The sequence below is a fragment of the Thamnophis sirtalis genome, unplaced genomic scaffold (assembly GCF_051295495.1).
Source record: "Thamnophis sirtalis isolate CommonGarterSnake01/CBP01778 unplaced genomic scaffold, rThaSir2_p1.2 scaffold_6, whole genome shotgun sequence".
In the NCBI taxonomy this organism is placed as follows: domain Eukaryota; kingdom Metazoa; phylum Chordata; class Lepidosauria; order Squamata; family Natricidae; genus Thamnophis; species Thamnophis sirtalis.
Window position 1 is genome coordinate 1,374,329 of NW_028261386.1, and position 19,774 is coordinate 1,394,102.

The following is a 19,774-nucleotide window of genomic DNA, read 5'->3' on the forward strand; positions in this document are numbered from 1 at the left end:
ATTTTGGCTTGGCAAAATCATCTCGGGCTCGCTTTATCGTCAAGAGAAGCATCTCCATTTGCCTCTTTCAGGGTTTGGATGCCCTTTTCTCTTAAATAACCCGCTGTGGAAAAGCCATAACTGCCGGTGGCAGTGTTAACCATGCCCCCGCTGCCTTTTTTGTCTACCCGGAAGGCTCCTTGATATCGTAGGACCCTTAAATTAAAAGGAAAAGAAAAATCATAAGTATTTTCCAACAATGTATTTTCTTTTCTGGAAAGTAGTTTTGGCAATTGTAAGACTTTCCCCCTTACATGGAGAGAGATGCAGTGTCCTCAGCCTGCAGGATTGCCAAGCGCAGGGCGAGATGATTTTCTTTTATTTTTGGTTCTGTTGTGACCGAGGCTTCCCGAGAGCATGAAGCCAACTCCTGGTCCCGACAAAAACTCCTTTTGTTAATTGACTGTGAATTCTGCTCCTTCACATCCAGCAAAGTCTTTCAAAGGAGGATTTACAGTCACAGACCTTATCTGGCTTGGAGAGCGGCCGATATCTGCAAAACTTGGCAAGGAGCCTCAGAGAGTCATCAACCAATGAAGCGAACTAATGTTCTCCTGCAAACTCCACTCCCCTTTCACTCCTCTTTTATTTCCTCTGGGAGGGGCCATTCACCGTCCACCTGTGGCCTTACTCCCAAGTTGATCCCTGTTTTTTAGCTGATCCCTTCGTCTGGCAACTATGTGCATGCGCACACTGGGAACAGGCTCCAGCTGTTCTTCTGCCCCACTGCTGTCTGACTCCGAAGGCAGCTGATAACTGGCATACGGCTCTGGCCCCCTCTCTGCCTCCGACACAGAGCCCTCCTCAGAGCCTTCCCCAGACTCCAGGACTGGCCCATGTTCCTCCCCAACCTCCTCGCTGTCCGAATCTGCTGCCAGCTCTGCTAGCCATTGGCTGGCCACAACAGGCTGTAGCTTTTTCTTCCTAGCCCCCTTTCCACAGTCTGTTGTTAAGTGAGCCATTTGTTAAGTGGGTTTTGTCCCCATTTTATGACCATTCTTGTCACAGTTGTTAAGTAAATCACTTCAGTTGGTGACTCTGTTGTTAAATGAATCTGGCTTCCCCGTTGACTTTGCTTGTCAGAAGGTTGCAAAAGGGGATCATGTGACCCCCCCCCCCCCCAGGACACTGCAACCGTCAGAAATAGGAGTCAGTTGACAAAGGTCTGGGTTTTGATCACATGATAGCAATAGCAATAGCAATAGCAGTTAGACTTATATACCGCTTCATAGGGCTTTCAGCCCTCTCTAAGCGGTTTACAGAGTCAGCATATTGCCCCCAACAACAATCCGGGTCCTCATTTTACCCACCTCGGAAGGATGGAAGGCTGAGTCAACCCTGAGCTGGTGAGATTTGAACAGCCGAACTGCAGAACTGCAGTCAGCTGAAATAGCCTGCAGTGCTGCATCCAACCACTGCGCCACCTTGGCTCTATGATGGGGATGCTGCAAAGGTCACAGCTGTGAAAAACGGTCATAATTCACACCTTTCAGTGCCGTTGTAACTTCAATCACTAAATGAACTGTTGTAAGTTGAGGACTACCTCTGTATTAGTTGGAAGGGGCCTTAGAGATCATTAGATCCAACCTCCTTTTCAGCATGAAATGGACTACTGTAAGTCAAGGCCTACCTGTATAACTTTACAGATTGTCAGGTTGTGAGCAGAAGTGTGTTACGAGTCAGCCTTGACAATAACCAAATAACAAAGTTGGAAGGGACCTTGGAGGTCTTCTAGTCCAACCCCCTTCTTAGGCAGGAAATCCTACATCACTTCAGACAAATGGTTATCCAACATCTTAAAAACTTCAAGTGTTGGGGCATTCATAACTTCTGGAGGCAAGTCGTTCCGCTGATTAATTGTTCTCACTGTCACAAAATTTCTCCTTAGTTCTAGGTTGCTTCTCTTCTTCATTAGTTTCCATCCATTGCTTCTTGTTCTGCCTTCAGGTGCTTTGGAGAATAGCTTCACTCCCTCTTCTTTAGGGCAGCCCCTTAAATATTGGGACACTGCTATCATGTCTCCCCTGGTCCTTCTTTTGATTAAATTAGACATACCCAATTCCAGCAATCGTCCTTTGTATGTTTTATCCCCCAGTTCCCTAATCATTTTTGCTGCTCTTCTCTGCACTCTTTCCAGAGTGAGGATGAAGGCAACTCCTGGTATTACCCAATACTTTCAGGATACCAATGTATTTCATTGTGTGAGTCAGACAATGGATGATTAGGGGACTGGAGGCTAAAACATAGGGTGAACGGTTGCAGGATCTGGGCATGGCTAGTGTAGGGAAAAGAAGGACCAACAGAGACAGGATAACAGTCTTCCAATATTTGAGGGGCTGCCCCAGAGAGGAAGGGGTCAAGCTACTCTCCAAGGCACCCAAAGGCCAGACAAGGAATAAGGGATGGAAACGGACCAAGGAGAGATTCAACCTGGAAATAAGGAGGAATTTTCTGACAGGGAGAGCAACCAACCAGTGAAACATAAGTTGCCTTCGGAAGTTGTGGGAGCTTCACCACTGGAGGCTTTCAAGAAGAGATTGGACTGCCATCTGTCAGAAATGGTGTAGGGTCTCCTGCTTTGGGGGAGTTGGACTAGATGACCTACGAGGTCCCTTCCAACTCTGTTAATCTGAATCTATCTAAGATTATCAAAGGCCTGGAGGCTAAAACACACGATGAACGGTTGCAGGAACTGGCCATGGCTAGTCTAGCGAAGAGAAGGACCAGGGGAGACATTTGAGCATCTTCCTAGATTTGAGGGGCTGCCCCAGATAAGAGGGGTTTAAGCTATTTTCCAAACCCCTGAACGCCAAACAAGGAATAATAATGGATGGAAACTGACCAAGGAGAGATTCAACCTGGAAATAAGGAGGAATTTCCTGACAGGGAGAACAATCAACCCGTGGAACAGAAGTTGTGGGAGCTTCATCACTGGAGGCTTTCAAGAAGACACTGGACTGTCAGAAATGGTGTAGGGCCGTGATGGTGAACCTATGGCACGGGTGCCGGAAGTGTCCTACGGAGCCATCTCTCTGGGCAAGCCAGCCATCGGCCATGGCTCCTCCGGGTTCCGGAGTGCACATGCTCACCGGCCAGCTGGTCTTCACGCACATGGGAGCGCTGCAAACCAGAAGAGCAGATGTTGAGCTTCTGGTTTCTGGCACACGCATGTGCACCGGTCAGTTGGTCTTTGCATCCACATGTGCGCCGGAAACAGGAAGCCCAGGAAGCCGATGCAAACATGCACAACTAGGAGCTGCTCTTCCAGTTTCCGGTGCTCACCCCCACATGTGCATGGTCCCACTTTGGCACTCAGTGCCGAAAAGGTTCGCCAACACTGTTGTGGAGTCCCTTGCTTGGGTGGGTGGATGGGTGGGATTGGACCTAGATGACCAACAAATTCCCTTCCAACTCTGTTAATCTGTTAAAAAAAATTCTAGACAGGTACTGAAGCCATCAGAATATGTGGGTTCACGGAGGGAGACTTAGTAGTAACTGGGAGAGGGATCTTGGAGTCCTAGTGGACAACCATTTAAATAGGAGCCAGCCGTGGGCAGCAGCTGCCAAAAAAGCCAACACAGTTCTAGGCTGCATAAACAGAGGGAGAGAATCAAGATCACGTGAAGGGTTAATACCACTTTATAAGGCCTTGGTAAGGCCACACTTGGAATACGGCATCCAGTTTTGGTCACCACGATGTAGAAAAGATGTGGAGACTCTAGAAAGAGTGCAGAGAAGAGCAAGAAAGAGGATTAGGGGACTGGAGACTAAAATGGTTGCAGGAACTGGGTATGTGTAGTTCAATGAAAAGAAGGACCAGGGGAGACACAATAGCAGTCTTCCAATATCTCAGGGGCTGCCCCAAAGAAGAGGAAGTCAAGCTATTCTCCAAAGCACCTGAGGGCAGGAGAAGAAGCAATGGGTGGAAACTAATCATGGAGAGAAGCAACTTAGAACTGAGGAGAAATTTCCTGACAGTGAGAACAATTAATCTGTGGAACAGAAGTTGCCTCCAGAAGTTGTGAATTTAAGAAGATGTTGGATAGCCATTTGTCTGGAACGGCATAGGGTTTCCTGCCTAGGTAGGGGGTTGGACTAGAAGACCTCCAAGGTCCCTTTCAACTCTGCTATTGTATTGTGTTGTACTTACGGCTTCATCATCCCCTTGCTAACCTCCAAGTGTCACATTTTCCAAATCAAGTTATAGCTTCCCAGATTTGAACCTCTAAAAACCTTCATTTTTTTTCCTGGAACGTTGGCTGGGAACGATTCGCCTGTTTTTGTGCAACTTCATTCAGAAAAAGAAAAGAAAGAAAGTTCAAAGTCCTTCCCCCTTTGGGAAGAGGGGAATCTCCCCTCCCCTTTAATTTCAGACCACATCCAAAACTTGGGGGGGGGGGGAAGAGATCTGTTGTTTTTGCTGGTGATGATTTACTGTACCTCTTGTTTCTCATGTTTTCTTGGGATTGGAAAAAACCAGCAAGCAGCGAATCCTTAGCTGGCCTGCTGTAAAAACCAGCACCCAGAGCCAAATTCAGTTCCAAAAAATTACAGTAGGCTTCTGGTTTTTTTTTTTTTTTTTTGTGGCAATTTGTGTTGCTGCAACAGCCGTGAGCTTTATTGCCCCTGATTGAGCTAAAACCCATTTTTAAGCCCTTCTAAAGTTATTCGGGTTGCTGGATTCGGTATTGAAAATTGGTGTTAATAAAACTTTTGACCCCAAAGTTTAAATCTTAACTTTTTGACCCCCTTCTGCTCTTAATTAATAAAAAAAAATCCTTTTTTCCCTCCCACCCCCGGGGATTTTCTACACAGGAGGAAGGAAAGGTTCCCTAGGGAGAACAGGTAGTCCTCAACTTACGACCATAATGGAGGCCAAAACTTAGGTTGCTGAGCGAAAGAGTGCAGAGAAGAGCAACAAAGAGGATTAGGGGACTGGAGACTAAAACGGTTGCAGGAACTGGGTATGTCTAGTTTAATGAAAAGAAGGACCAAGGGAGACACGATAGCAGTCTTCCAATATCTCAGGGGTTGCCACAAAGAAGAGGGAGTCAAACTATTCTCCAAAGCACCTGAGGGTAAAACAAGAAGCAATGGGTGGAAACTAATCAAGGAGAGAAGCAACTTAGAACTGAGGAGGAATTTCCTGACAGTCAGAACAATGAATCAGTGGAACAGAAGTTGCCTCCAGAAGTTGTGAATGCCCCAACACTGGAAGTCTTCAAGAAGATGTTGGATAGCCATTTGTCTGAAATGGTATAGGGTTTCCTGCCCAGGCAGGGGGTTAGACTAGAAGACCTCCAAGGTCCCTTCCCACTCTGCTATTCTATTGTATTCTGTTCTATTCCTCCAACCCTCTCTCTGTCCTTTTCCTCCTCCCCCCTTCCCCTTCTTTTCCACTTCACAACCCCCTCCCTTCTAGCACTGATGCTCCCTAATTGAGTAATGAAACATCTGCAAAAAAAACAAAACCCACCAAACCAAGCTTAGTGCCCCCCCCCCCAAGAACTCCTCATTTCAATCCTGAGCTACAAACATTCTTCTTTGATCGATTCACCTTGGCGTTTGTACCTGCACCACTTGACCCGTCCCACCCTTCTTCCCTCTCCAGGTGCAAGACATCGCCTTCAGCCACGACTGCCGGTGGGTGTCGGTCAGCACCCTCCGAGGCACCTCCCACGTCTTCCCCATCAACCCCTACGGAGGGCAGCCCTGTGTACGGACTCACCTGTCATCCCGGGTCGTCAACCGTATGAGCCGCTTCCAGAAGAGCGCGGGGCTGGAGGAGATCGAGCAAGAGCTGACCACCAAGCAAGGAGGGCGCTGCAGTCCCGTGCCGGGCCTTTCCAGCAGCCCGTCTGGCTCCCCTCTCCATGGTAAGCCTCCCTTGTGGAAGATTAGTTTGTTGGTTTGTTTAAATTTATATGGGCTTCCCACTCCTGTAGATTCTGGGCTGAGCCGAGGTGGCGCAGTGGGTAGAGTGCAGTACTGCAGGCCACTTCAGCTGACTGCTAGTTCAGCAGTTCAGCGGTTCAAATCTCACCGGCTCAGGGTTGACTCAGCCTTCCATCCTTCCGAGGTGGGTAAAATGAGGACCCGGATTGTTGTTGGGGGCAATATGCTGACTCTGTAAACCGCTTAGAGAGGGCTGAAAGCCCTATGAAGCGGTATATAAGTCTAACTGCTATTGCTATTGCTGCTTAAACCAATGCAAGCATAAAACAGTGGCAATGACACAACACAACAACATCCTACCCCCAAAGACAGCCCAGATTAAAGCAATCGGGCATCCACACATCAACCAACAGAAGTTGTGAATTCTCCAACACTGGAGCTTAAAAACAGTTTTTAAGAAGATGCTGGACAACCGTTTGTCTGTAGTGGTGTAAGGTTTCCTGCCTAAGCAGGGGGTTGGACTAGAAGACCTCCAAGGTCCCTTCCAACTCTGTTATTCTAACCAAGACAAGAGACCAAAAATATGTACAGGTAGTACTTAAGTACAGGTAATACGTACATATGCATTTTACATTTTACATGTCGATATCAAGCTGAATAGAGCCGGAGGGGACCTTGGAGGTCTTCTAGTCCAACCTCCTGCTTAAGCAGGAGACCCTATACCATTTGAGACAGGCGGCTGCCCAGTCTCTTGTTAAAAAGCTCCAGTGTTGAAGCATCACAACTTCTGGTGGCAAGCTGTTCCACTGGTTAATTGTCCTCACTGTTAGGAAGTTTCTCCTTAATTTGAGGTTGCTTCTCTCCTTGATCAGTTTCCACCCATTGCTTCTTGTCCTGCTGCCTTCAGGTACTTTGGGAAATAAGTTGACCCCCCCCCCCTTTGTGGCAGCCCCTCAAATACTGGAAGACTGCTGTGATGTCTTCTTGTCCTTCTTTTCCCTAGACTGGCCATACCCAAGTCTTGTAACCATTCTTCATATGTTTTGGCCTCTGAGTCCTTAAATCCTCTTAATTGCTCTTCTTTGCACTTTTTCCCAAAGTGCACTCCCCCCCCTCAAAAAAAAAAACAACTGTTGGGATTTTCAGTCAGTAGGATCAAACTAGATCCCTAAGTGGATTATGGTTTACTGCATGTCAACTTGTAGGCTTCTCACTGCCCTTCAATTCTATTCTGCTGACTTCCAGAGTTCAAATCTCACCAGGCTCAAGGTTGACTCAGCCTTCTGTTTCCCCCAAGGTTGGTAAAATGAGGACACAGATTGTTGGGGGCAATAGCCTGACTCTGATCTGCTTAGAGAGGGCTGTAAAACCCGTTGAAGTCTAAGTACTATTGTTATTTGCTATTCCCTCCTAGCAAGCAAATTTATAAAACTCAAGAGCAAAGAGTTTGTTTGTTTGTTTATAAAACTTCTGTGCCACCCGTCTCACTGATACAGCGATTCTGGATAGCTTATAACATAAGAAGTTATTAAAAAAAACCTGTGGCTATGACGTTGAGTTTGTCGATCAGAAAGTTCGGCAGTTTGAATCTCTAGTGCCGTGTAACAGTGAGCTCCCGTTACTTGTCTCAGCTTCTGCCAACCTAGCAGTTCGAAAGCACGTAAAAAAATGCAAGTAGAAAAATAGGAACCACCTTTGGTGGGAAGATAACAGCATTCCGTGCGCCTTCGGGCGTTGAGTCATGCCAGCCACATGACCACAGAGACGTCTTCAGACAGCGCTGGCTCTTTGACTTTGAAACAGAGATGAGCAGCACCCCCTAGAGTCGGGAATGACTAGCACAGATGTGCGAGGGGAACCTTTACTTAAAAAAAAAACCAAGTGCTATTTAAAAAGATAAAATTAGGAAAAATTGAATAAAAAAGCTAATCGAAGTAAATGAAGAAACCAGGTCCTTTTGTCCAACTCTTGTAACAAGACTGGAATAGATCGAAGTTAACTTAGGAAACGCAGATGTTCTTAATAGATGCCATTAAACATTAATTGGCCATCCATAAAATAGATATCGAGAGTCTTGCTCTTAGATTTTATTTTATCGGCCGCTTTGTTAGCATGTTTGAGGTGGTTACCTCATCGTCCTATTGCTTGATAGTCAAAGATGGATGTTTATAAGTGACTTCCTGTAAATAAAATGGCTGGTTTTGCAAGGAGACTCGAAAGACAATTCAAAGAAAAGATGCCTGCAAAGGACCAGTTTGGATCTATTCCGTCGTCCTTATCGTTATCCCTGGACTGCTTCCAAAATAGTGTGATTGAACAATGGGACTATTTCTGGATAGCTTTGGTTGAATGCAGCCTCTTGCTTGAGAATTATCATTCCACTCCAAGTACCATAAACCAAGGCTATATATAAATTGTGCCAAGATACAGGATTTCCCATTTATATACTTTATTCCGCTTTTTGCTATTTGTGGAGAAGGATAACAATAGCTACAGGGATTCCTCTCCTACCCATATCATTGATACATATTCTCTTGTTTAACTTTTACTGGTTTTTTTCCCTTCACTTCCTCTCCTTTTCAAATACTGGATTGCCAACGCAAGGACCTGCTCTTTGTCCTAATGTGCCGTGTATATTGTTAATAAAATGAAATAAAAATAGATTCTGGTTGGTTAAACAAAAAGGCTAGCTTGCAAAACATGTGGGGGTTGTTTTTTTATTTTTTATTTTTTTTGGGTTCTGGCATAAAGTATCTACGGAGTTTCTCAGTCATTCAGGTTGTGGTTGTCCCAAAGATTTTCTGGTTTTTCTTTGAAGACGTTTCGCTTCTCATCCAAGAAGCTCCTTCAACAGAGTTCTTCAACTCTGACTGGATGGTCAGAGAAAAACCAAAAAGTGCAGTTGCCTCTTGGAAAATAAAAAAAGCACCTTTGGAACCTTCTGGCATAAGCTTTGCAGACTAGAATCTACTACAGCAGATGTGTGAAATGGTATTTTCATTTGGGAAAAGAGAGAGATGAGAAAGAGAGATGAGAGAGAGAGAGGCAGGCGGGAAGGAAGGAAGGAGAGAAAGTGTGAGAGAAAGAGAGATAAGAAAGAGAGAAAGAGGGAAAGATACAGGGAGATAGGAAGGAGCAGAGAGACAGGGACAGAAAGAGAGACACAGAGATGAAAAGCACATCATAGTTCTGATGAAGAACTATGCCTAGGTTTCCAAAATGTGAGCACAAAGCATTGTGAACAGCAGACAATTTAAAATCCAGGAGCGAGAAGTCCATCCAGTCATTTCTGACGCCGGGAACAAAATTTACATCATTCAGCTACCTTCGTTCCATGAGTCTAATCACCTTGCTGAGCTATTTGTAACTGACATCCAGTTTGTGGATGATAAATCCTGATAAAATGCGAATGTTCTCCTTCACGTTAGATTTGAATTCCAAGTAACCTCACAGCCATCTCTATATACCGTGTTTCCCTGAAAATAAGACAGGGTCTTATTTTCTTCTGTCTCCTGAAATAAGCCCTTGGCCTTATTTTCGGGGAGGTCTTATTATTTTTGAGGTGCAGGCGGCGGTGAGTGTGGTCACCTCATGGTCGCTGCTGTGTTGCAATATTTTCGTGTAGGGCTTATTTTTGGGGGGCGGGCATATTTTAGCGCATGCACTCAAAAGCCCGATTGGGCTTATTATCCAGGGAGGTCTTATTTTTAAGGAGACAGGATAATTTTACATCCCCAGTGCTGAAGCGGTTTACTGTTCCCTCCTTCTAATATGTCTGTTGCCTTCCCGTCTAGCTGAAAGCTCTTGGTTGCCTTTCACCAGAGGTAGTATTCAGGCGGTTCTTACCAGTTCTGGAGAACCGGTAGCGGAAATTGTGAGTAGTTCGGAGAACCGGTAAATATCACCTCTGGCTGGCCCCGCCCCCATCTATTCGCTGCCTCCCGAGCCCCAGCTGATTGGCTGGGTCTTCTTTTGTTGCCCTTGCACAGGAGAATGGAGTTGGGAAGCAGGTTAGTGGGGTTGGGAGGGAATGGGGATTTTGCAGTATCCTTCCCCTGCTACGCCCTCCAAGCCACGCCCACAGATAGTTAAAAAATTGGAATCCCACCACTGCCTCTCACTCAAGTATTTACCAAACCTGAATCGCTTTTGCTTCCAAAATCAGTGAAATCACTTTGGTGGCTGCTGCTTAAATGAGCTGGACCTCAAGATTTACTCTGAGAACACAGAGCTCCAAAACCAATTTTGTTCCTTCTTGGTGGCCAAAAGCATTTTGATCCTCAAAACTTGCACGTTAAAAGTATCAGCAGTGGGTGATTCTTCTTCTTCTTCTTCTTCTTCTTCTTCTTCTTCTTCTTCTTCTTCTTCTTCTTCTTCTTCTTCTTCTTCTTCTTCTTCTTCTTCTTCCTCTCCTCCTCCTCCTCCTCCTCCTCCTCCTCCTGTTCCTGTTCCTGTTCCTCTTCTTCTTCTTCTTAGATGTTATAGAGTTGTTTTTTAAAATTTTTTATATTATATATAAATATAAAAATATATAATATTTTATATTTTTATTATTTTTTAAAAATATACATCCATGGTATGTGTGGACAGAGTTAGTTCTGGGTATCATTCATATTAATCCATTTTGCAGTAACAATGTTACTAATCTCTGCAACATTTATCAAATTTAAATACTCCTCATTATATTGTTTAAACCTACATAAACAAAAAAATGCCTAACTTATATGAGTTGTTTTCAGTGGATTCCTTTTTAAGGTAATCAAATAAGCTTCTTATTCTCTGGATTATCCCAGATAGTCTTTACAATTTATTACAATTCAGGCATCAAAGTGTGACATACTTGAAACAGGCACAGGATTGCCTTAACGCTATTTTAACACATCCAATAATTTCTTACTCCTGACATCACAGAGCGGACAGGAAGGAGGGATCAGTGTTTTCAGCTTTCATCCACGGTGGGGTCTGCTTTCTGTCAAGGGGGAGTACAGTAACTTGTTGCCTTTATTGGCTTTCCAAACACATTGGGAAGCTTTGCCTTTGTAAACAGATGTAATCGTTGGATACTGAAGAATTGTCTGAGAAGGTTGTGTTTAGATTTGATTAACGTGATCCAACATTTCAGGGCTGCAACGATGCCTTTTGCAAAACCGGTAGAAGCTATGCAAGAAGATAGTTCAGAGATTGTATCATCGGAAGGGGCCTTGAAGCCAAAGTAAGGTTCTACATTTAGGCAAGAAAAACCACAGTGGTACCTGGCTCAATAGTAGTAACTGTGAGAGGGATCTTGGAGTCCTAGTGGACAATCACTTAAATAGGAGCCAGCCGTGTGCAGCAGCTGCCAAAAAAGCCAACATAGTTCTAGGCTGCATAAATAGAGGGAGAGAATCAAGATCACGTGAAGGGTTAATACCACTTTATAAGGCCTTGGTAAGGCCACACTTGGGATACTGCATTCAGTTTTGGTCACCACGATGTAGAAAAGATGTGGAGACTCTAGAAAGAGTGCAGAGAAGAGCAACAAAGAGGATTAGGGGACTGGAGGCTAAAACATATAAGGAACGGTTGCAGGAACTTGGTATGTCTAGTTTAATGAAAAGAAGAACCAAGGGAGACAGGATAGCAGTCTTCCAATATCTCAGGGGTTGCCCCACAGAAGAGGGAGTCAATCTATTCTCCAAGGCACCTGAGGGCAGGACAAGAAGCAACGGGTGGAAACTAATCAAGGAGAGAAGCAACTTAGAACTGAGGAGGAATTTCCTGATAGAATAATCAGTGGAACAACTTGCCTCCAGAAGTTGAAAATGCTCCAACACTGGAAGTCTTTAAGAAGATGTTGGATAACCATTTGTCTGAGTTTCCACACATATAGCCAGTCAGTGCAAGAATCCAAGTTAAAATATTCCCTACAAAAAGCAATAGCACTTAAGGTTTATATCCTGCTTCACAGTACTTTACAGCCTCCTCTAAATGGTTTACAGAGTCAGCATCTTGCCCCCCAACAATCTGGGTTCTCATTTTACCGACCCATTTACTGTTCCGAATATTGGAAGTCTGCCTTCAGGTCACCCCAGTCCTCCTTTTCTCTAGACTAGTCATACTCAATTCCTGTAATCCCCTTTTCGTATGCTTTTCCCTCCAAGTCCCCTAATCATCTTTGTAGCTTTTTTCTGCACTCTTTCCAGAGCCTCAACATCTTTTGTTTTTAATAATATGGTGACCAAAATTGGTTCGGCGGAGAGACCCAAGGACAAGCAAGAGACCTTTGGGCTAGTTTTACCGGAGAAGGATGAGATAAAGAAAATGAAAATGGATAAATAATTCTTGGTCTTCAACCAGAATTTATTGTTAGCTACTTTTGGAAATGCCGGATGCCAGATAGGATGTCCCCTCTACAGAGCAGCTCCATCAAGGGCAATTTTCAAGTTCCTATGGCTCATGGATATTAGGAGTGGAACCTCCATGTTCAGAGATTATATAGCTGTAACGCTGATGCCCAAAGGAAACCTTTGTCTTCCTGCCCTGGAAGTGTTCTTCCTGGAGGCTCTGCTCCCGTTCTGGGAAACAGGATGTTGGCCTTCATGGACAGCTGCTGTGTGTCTTGAGACTCGGAAGAGCTGCTGGCCTTCAGCCCATCAGGTTGGTCTCCTGCCATGTTTCTGGTGGCACCCAGTTGCCTTGCCATCTCAACTTAAGTCTAGGATCCCAAGAAACCAAGATCTCTTATGACCCAGTCAGGATGTCCTTGTCATGTTGTCTTCCTCCCTTCTTCTTCCTTTCGTCTTCTGGACGTGTTCGATTCAGCATGGAAGCCACGCATTTATGTTTTCTTCTCAGGCCATCTCTAAATTGTTTATTTGTGCAATATAAACCTTTTAATGGGGCATGGGGACGCATTGTACGATGAATGAATCATTTGTTGGCGCTGTCCTCATTTGTCTTCTCCGGGCAGGAAAATGGTAAAGGAAATGGTTAATAGATATCTGATAAGAGATAACTTCCTTGCACCTGTTAGAACTACCCTGGCTTCTGTTTCATTTTTTGGACTGATTTAATCCCACTCCGATGTGGGATTTGTGTGTGTGTGTGTGTGTGTGTGTGTGTGTGTGTGTGTGTGTGTGTGTGTCATTTGGTGGGATTGTCAAGCTGGATTCCGGGTCAGTTTCAGAGCCAACAAACTAGTCCACCGTTTCTCAACCTTAGCATGTCAGGGTTACAAGTAAGACCCCCAACGAAAGAAGACTCCGAGGCTTGAGATTCCTCAAAGTTCCATTTTATTAGAGACGTCACGTTGGCACATCTGGGGAAACCCCAAATCTGAAAGTTTCCAGGTTTTCCCCACCCAAAGGAAACTTCAAGTCCCTGCCCAGCACCCACAGGTCCATCCCATGGCCCGATCAGTCAGGAAGCTTCCTCCCATTGACATCAGTCCAGATATAGAGCCGAGGTGGCGCAGTGGTTAAATGCAGCACTGCAGGCTACTTCAGCTGACTGCAGTTCTACAGTTCGGCTGTTCAAATCTCACCAGCTCAAGGTTGACTCAGCCTTCCATCCTTCCAAGGTGGGCAAAATGAGGACCCGGATTGTTGTTGGGGGCAATATGCTGACTCTGTAAACCGCTTAGAGAGGGCTGTATATAAGGCAGTATATAAGTCTAACTGCTATTACTATTACTAACTGCTATATGGGGGCAAAACGTCATTGACTCTCTGAGAAAAGGAATGTTATTTTGGCAGCATATCTCCCATGCTCCATACAATCCCCCCTCCCAGTTTCCCACAGTAGAATGGGTGGCAGGCTTGAGGCCTAAAGGAAAAGATGGCTTCCAAGTCTGACATAGCAACTTTAAGATGTGTGGACTTCAACTCCCAGAATTCCCCAGCCAGCTATGCAGGATTCTGGGAGTTGAAGTCCTCTGATGTTAAAGGTGCTATGGTTGAGAAACGCTGAACTCAACTCGTCCTTCTGTGACCTAAAGCAATTGTATAGATGGAAAGAGCCAATTTAGCGTTTTTGTGTCTAAATACCCTTAATGAACAGTGACAGTGGGAGCAATTAACCAGTGGAACGACTTGCCTTTAGAAATTCTGGGTGCTCTGTCAGAGTAATGACGATTTAATAGCTGACCAGCTGCTGTAAGGCTGTAAACCGAGATGATGACATGAGGATGAGTCAGTAGGGTTACTGCCACTTTAAGAAGCTGTATATATAAGGGTGGCCATGTGAAGGCATCTCTCTCTCTCTCTCTCTCTCTCCTCATGTATTTATCTCCATTGTGGTTCCCTGTGTAGAGTTGAGGATTGATTGCTTGCCTGGTATTTGCCTAACACCAGTGGTGGGTTTCAAGTGGTTTTGCTACCGGTTCGCTCATGTGCGCTCGTTCGACGCTTCTGCGCATACACAGAAGCATCTGGGCGGAGTCTCGTGCCATCACCACTACTGGTTTGCCCAATTCAGGGCGAACGGGCGGAAACCCACCTCTGCCTAACACGTGTATGTATGTATATGTAAGTCTTGTATATAAACCACTGTTTGAAAAACAAAACCTGTGTGAAGCGTATTTTGCTCCTGGGTTGTGTCAAAATAGTAATCACGCTGTCCGCACTCTGACCGGTTATGGGCCCAGTCCAGAGAAACTGGAGGCTTTTAAGAAGAGATTGACCTCTTCCAACTGGTGATAACTATGTTGCTTTCCAGATTTGCTGGTATAGTTGGGCAAAACTTTTTATCAGCTCTCTTCTGTGCTTGCCCTGTTTTTCTAAATACTCCGGAAGGTTCTGTACTTTTCTGACATGGTAATTTCTTTTAAATGGGGAATGTCTTCTAAGCTTTCTTAGATGTTGACACTTCTGCTCTGCAGGTTGTCTTCAACTTACGACCCCAATTGAGCCCAAAATTTATGCAGCTGAGAAATTAGTTAAGTGAGTTTTGTCCCCTTTTACAACTTTGCTTGCCACATTTGTTAAGTGAATCACGTCAGTGGTTAAATTAGCGACACGGTTCTTAAGTGAACCTGGTTTCCCCATTGACCTTGCTTAACAGAAGGTCTCCTGCATGTGTGGCAGAGACCCGAAAATCAGCTGGCCGACTGGAGGCGCCCGCGCATGCGCAGTGGCGCTAAGCTGGGGTGACGGCTCGTGTGCCAACTGAGAGGGCTCTGCGTGCCACTTGTGGCTTCCACGCCATAGGTTCGCCATCACAGTTCTAGAATCTTAAAAGTCTCTGGCTCACTCATCCACTGATTGGCTTCCATCTGTTACTTCTTGTCCTGCCGAGGTGGTGCAGTGGTTAGGGTGCAGTACTGCAGGCCACTTCAGCTGACTGTTAGCTGTAGTTCGGCGGTTCAAATCTCACCGGCTCAAGGTTGACTCAGCCTTCCATCCTTCCGAAGTGGGTGAAATGAGGACCCAGACTATGGGGGCGATATGCTGACTCTGTAAACCGCTTAGAGAGGGCTGAAAGCCCTATGAAGCGGTATATAAGTCTAACTGCTATTGCTCTCCGGTGCTTTGGAGAATAGGTGGACCTCCTCTTCTCTATGGTAGCCCCTCACGTACTGGAGGAAAGTTGGCCACAAACCCACAATCCTTCTCTCCGAAAGGCTAAAAGTACCGAGCTCTCTCTCTCAACAATTCTCCCTACGATTCGGCTTCCAGATCCTTTATCATCTTTGTTGCTCTTCTCCGCGATCTTCCTAGGATCTTTAAGAAGCTTCGCTGTCTCTGTTTCCATCTTCCGTGTCTCTGCAGCCGTTGTTATAAGATCCATTTTCCCTCCCTCTTCTAACAAGCTTAAGTTCCTTTTTTGAAACGTCGTCTTTCTTGGCTGCAGCTTCTCTTCTTCGCTTGGCAATTTTCACGGTTTGTTCTGATATCCGTTTTCTTCTGTTCCTTCATCTCCGGCTGTCTTTCTTCCCCCCCCCCCCTTTTCACATTCCTCTTGAACAACTTTGATTCCTCTCCATAGTTTCTCTGGTTTTCCACCCATGAAGTTTCAGGACTTCAAAGTGATTCCTGATGTTCTTTTCTGAAATGATGATTATAAGGTCAAGATCATGTTGTGAAACTCCGCTTGGCTTTCTTCTCCTTCTCCTTTCGCTTAATTTGGAAATTGCACACGAACAATTTGTGATTTGTTCCACACTCAAGTCCCTGGCTGTGTCTTTACTGTTAACTGAGTTGTTCCATCTCCTCTTACAAATAATACAGGCGGTCGGATAGCTGTTTTCACTCCCTCTGTTGATGTGCGTGTACATAAGCATTATTTCCATTACGGGAAGGCTCTGTAAGCAATGAATAAACCATTGGATTGGCTGAGATTGCTCGGAACTTCCCCCAAAGGTGCTTTTTCAAAAGGCAACTGTTCTTTGTTTTCCCTTGAAGATGTTTTGCTTCTCATCCAGGAAGCTTCCTTCAGTTCTTGCGGGGAGAGGGGGAGAAGCACTTTTGGGACAACCACGAACTGGATGACTTGAGAATCTCCATCGACACTAAGATCTTCTCCTGTTTCGCTGCATTTTTCTAGGCTTTATAATCAGCGGTTATAATTTCGGATGGATTATTATAAGTGGTTATAATCTCCGATGGAAGGCCAAACTTGTTAAAATATTCATGACTGGGAGAGACATGGGAACAAGGCAGAGGTGGGTTCCTACCTATTCGGTCTGGTTTGGCCAAATAGGTAGTAACTCCAGCGGACACATGACCATATTGGTTCTCTCCTCGGCGGCGCCATCTTGATTTTCTGTTCTGCACATGCACAGAACAATCTTCATTGAAAAAATGTATTTTTTTATTCCTTTTTTAATGTGCGCATGCGCAGAGTGTTTTAAGTGTAAATGCGCACGCGTGTTGGAGCAAAAATGTTTACTAACGAACCGGTAGTAATGGCATCCGGAACCTACCCCTGGAAGAAGGTCAGCCAATGAATAGGTATAGCAACTAAGTCATCCAATGGGAGCATAAACAGATCTGAGTCTGTGCAAAGCATTGAAACAGAAACTTAAAAAGGAAGCAGTCTGCTGCTCTGAGAAGTAAACTAGCAGTCTGTCTGGGCTTCTTTGCTAAAATGAAACTAACTGCTTGTGTTTGCCTATAACTCTCCTGCCTTGTGTTTACCTGGAAGAATCACCTGTTGGTATTGTACATTTATTCACCTATTCACATATATATATATGATAATGAATCCAGCTGAATCATTTATCGGTGTGTGCTTTCTGGATTTGATTTTTCTGCAACAAACTCTGACAAAACTGGAAATTCCTGCATGTTCTTTGATGAACTTGATCATAAAACATGTCTACCTTCTCGCCTTCCGCATTGAGTCTACGTTGGAGCCCAAATTTGCATAATTGTCATATTAAGGGGTTGTCTGCAAAGTGGAATTGATAATGATTTAGTCATTGATTGCATTGCATCCGATGCCACTGTTCTCGGTATATATCTTTCCTAACTCTAAAAACGATGCTGCATTTTTGGTTTTTTCCCCCATGCCCTGAGCAGTAAATCTGATCTTCTGACTACGCACGTCCAGATGCCATCCATTTAAATTCACCGATGCACAAGAGGTGAACGTGCAGTGGATTCATTCGAGGGCACCTTTATATACACCCGGTGGGCTTCATCCGTCTCAGGAATGCCCTCCCCACCTTCGCTCCTACTACCACGATGAGGCAGCATAGAAAGACTAAATAGATTCTCAAGTAATAAAATTGACCAGATTTTATCCACGTCCAGATTAAGGATCTCCCTCTTCGTTTCTCTTTCCCCATTTTAAACAGGCATCCTCAGCAAGACAGGTTACCCGCCTGCCTGCCTGCCTCCCTGTCCGTCCGTCCGTCCACCCATCCATCCATTCAACCATCCACTCACCATCAATGTCTGTCTGTCTGTCTGTCTGTCTGTCTGATCTATCTATTCAACTACAATATATCCATCCACCCATATTTGTCTCATCCTGCCTACCCATCTATCTGCCTGCCTGCTTGTCTATCTCTATCCATTTTCTGTCTGTCCGTCTGTCTCTATCCATCTTCTATCATCTATCTATCTTTTGATTTATCTGCCTGCCTGCCTGTCACTCTATCTATCTATTCATCCATCTATCATCTATCTGTCTCTATCTATCTTCTATCATCTTTCTTCCTATCTATCTATCTATCTATCTATCTATCTATCTATCTATCTATCTATCTATCTATCTATCTATCTATCTATCTATCTATCATATATCTGCCTGCCTGCCTCCATCCATTCATCTATCCATCCATCCATCCATCCATCCATCCATCCATCCATCCATCCATCATTTTTCTATCCATCTTCTATCATCTATCTATCTTTCTATCTATCATTTATCTGCCTGCCTGCCTGCCTATCTATCCATCCATCCATCCATCCATCCATCCATCCATCCATCCATCCATTTATCTATCATCTAGCTTTCTGTTTATCTATTTATCATTTATCTGCCCACCTGCCTATTATCTCTCTCTCTCTCTCTCTCTCTCTCTCTCTCTCTCTCTCTCTCTCTCTCTCTCTCTCTCTCTCTCTCTCTATCTATCTATCTATCTATCTATCTATCTATCTATCATCTACCTGTTTCTCTGCCTGCCTGCCTATTTGTCATCACCTATCCATCCATCCATCCATCCACTGTCTCTCCCTCCCTCCTTCATCACAACATCTGTGATATTGGTCTCTCTCTCTCATCATCACAACATCTGGGATATCACCATCACTTTATGTCCTTTAGCTGTCCTGCTTGTGGGATCCTCTGGCGCCGATGCACAAGTTCTTTGAATTTTACTACGTGTTTCTTCAGTTTGTCAGTATGCGGATCATGCTAAAAAAAAAGTTGTTTGTTTACAGCTTCTCTAGTGAATTTTAACCCTCGTCAATAATGCACTGCTTTTATTTAGGGGCGAAGTGGCACTGAGGACTTTTTCTGGAAATTAAAAAAAAATGGCCAGGTTGTTTTTTTTTTTTACACGCTTCGTAAATTAAGTATTTTTATTTTTACTGGAACGGGAGCAGCGAGTTTATTCTTCAGCCGTACTGCAGACTAATTCACCAAATTTCACCAAATTTCCTATAAAGTGAGGACGAAAACTTCTTCTCACCTGTTTGTGTTGATTAGCCCAAAGGAGCTTTTCTCCCCAAAAGGCAACTGGATTTTCTTGGGGTTCCCCCCCACCCCCTTTGTAAATATTTCTCTTCTCATCCCAGAAGCTTTGGATGAGGTTTATGTGATGTGTAGGAGAGAAAAAAAGAGTCAGGGAGAGCGAGAAAATGAGGACAAAACCCTGAAGTTGGATAAACATACAAATCTCAGCGGGCCTGCAGTCTCTCTCTCTCTCTCTGTCACTCTGCCCAAATTCCCATCCTATTCTAGCACGATTACTATGGGAAAGCAGGCTTAAAAGTCATGACAGCTTCTGTTCCAGGCCTGAAAAACAGATCGGCTTCCTTTAAGTCACATTCACAGATCGGCTTCCTTTAAGTCACATTCACACACAGCCACCTTTTCAGAGCTTAGCAGAGGCAAATCATTATTGCAACAACAACAGAAAGAATGAGAGCATAGCAGGAATACCAGGAAATTAGCTCCCCCCCCCCCCCTTGCATTGAATATCCAAACCGGTAAACAGGATTGACTTGGTTGAACAGTTCAAAGAGTTCTCTCTCTGGCCTTTTTTATTGGATCTCCTCAGAGGTGGCATTCAGCCAGTTCTGACCGGTTCTAAAGAACCGGTGGCGGAAATTTTGAATAGTTCAGAGAACCGGCAAATACCACCTCTGGCTGGCCACGCCCCCATCTATTCTCTGCCTCCCGAGGCCCAGCT

General features: G+C 44.7%; 1 protein-coding gene across 7 annotated transcripts in view; it reads left to right on the forward strand.

Annotated features, from left to right (window-relative positions):
• Positions 1-19,774, forward strand: part of BCAS3 (BCAS3 microtubule associated cell migration factor) — a 686,211-nt gene that overhangs the window by 220,561 nt on the left and 445,876 nt on the right. For all 7 annotated transcript variants that reach the window (XR_015696858.1, XM_087717092.1, XM_087717090.1 and 4 more), the window contains exon 15: positions 5,651-5,915. Coding sequence is in view for 6 of the 7 variants with exons in the window: in XM_087717092.1 (XP_087573218.1) it covers positions 5,651-5,915 (265 nt within the window). In the remaining variant the exon portion in view is untranslated. The remainder of the gene's footprint in view (positions 1-5,650; positions 5,916-19,774) is intronic.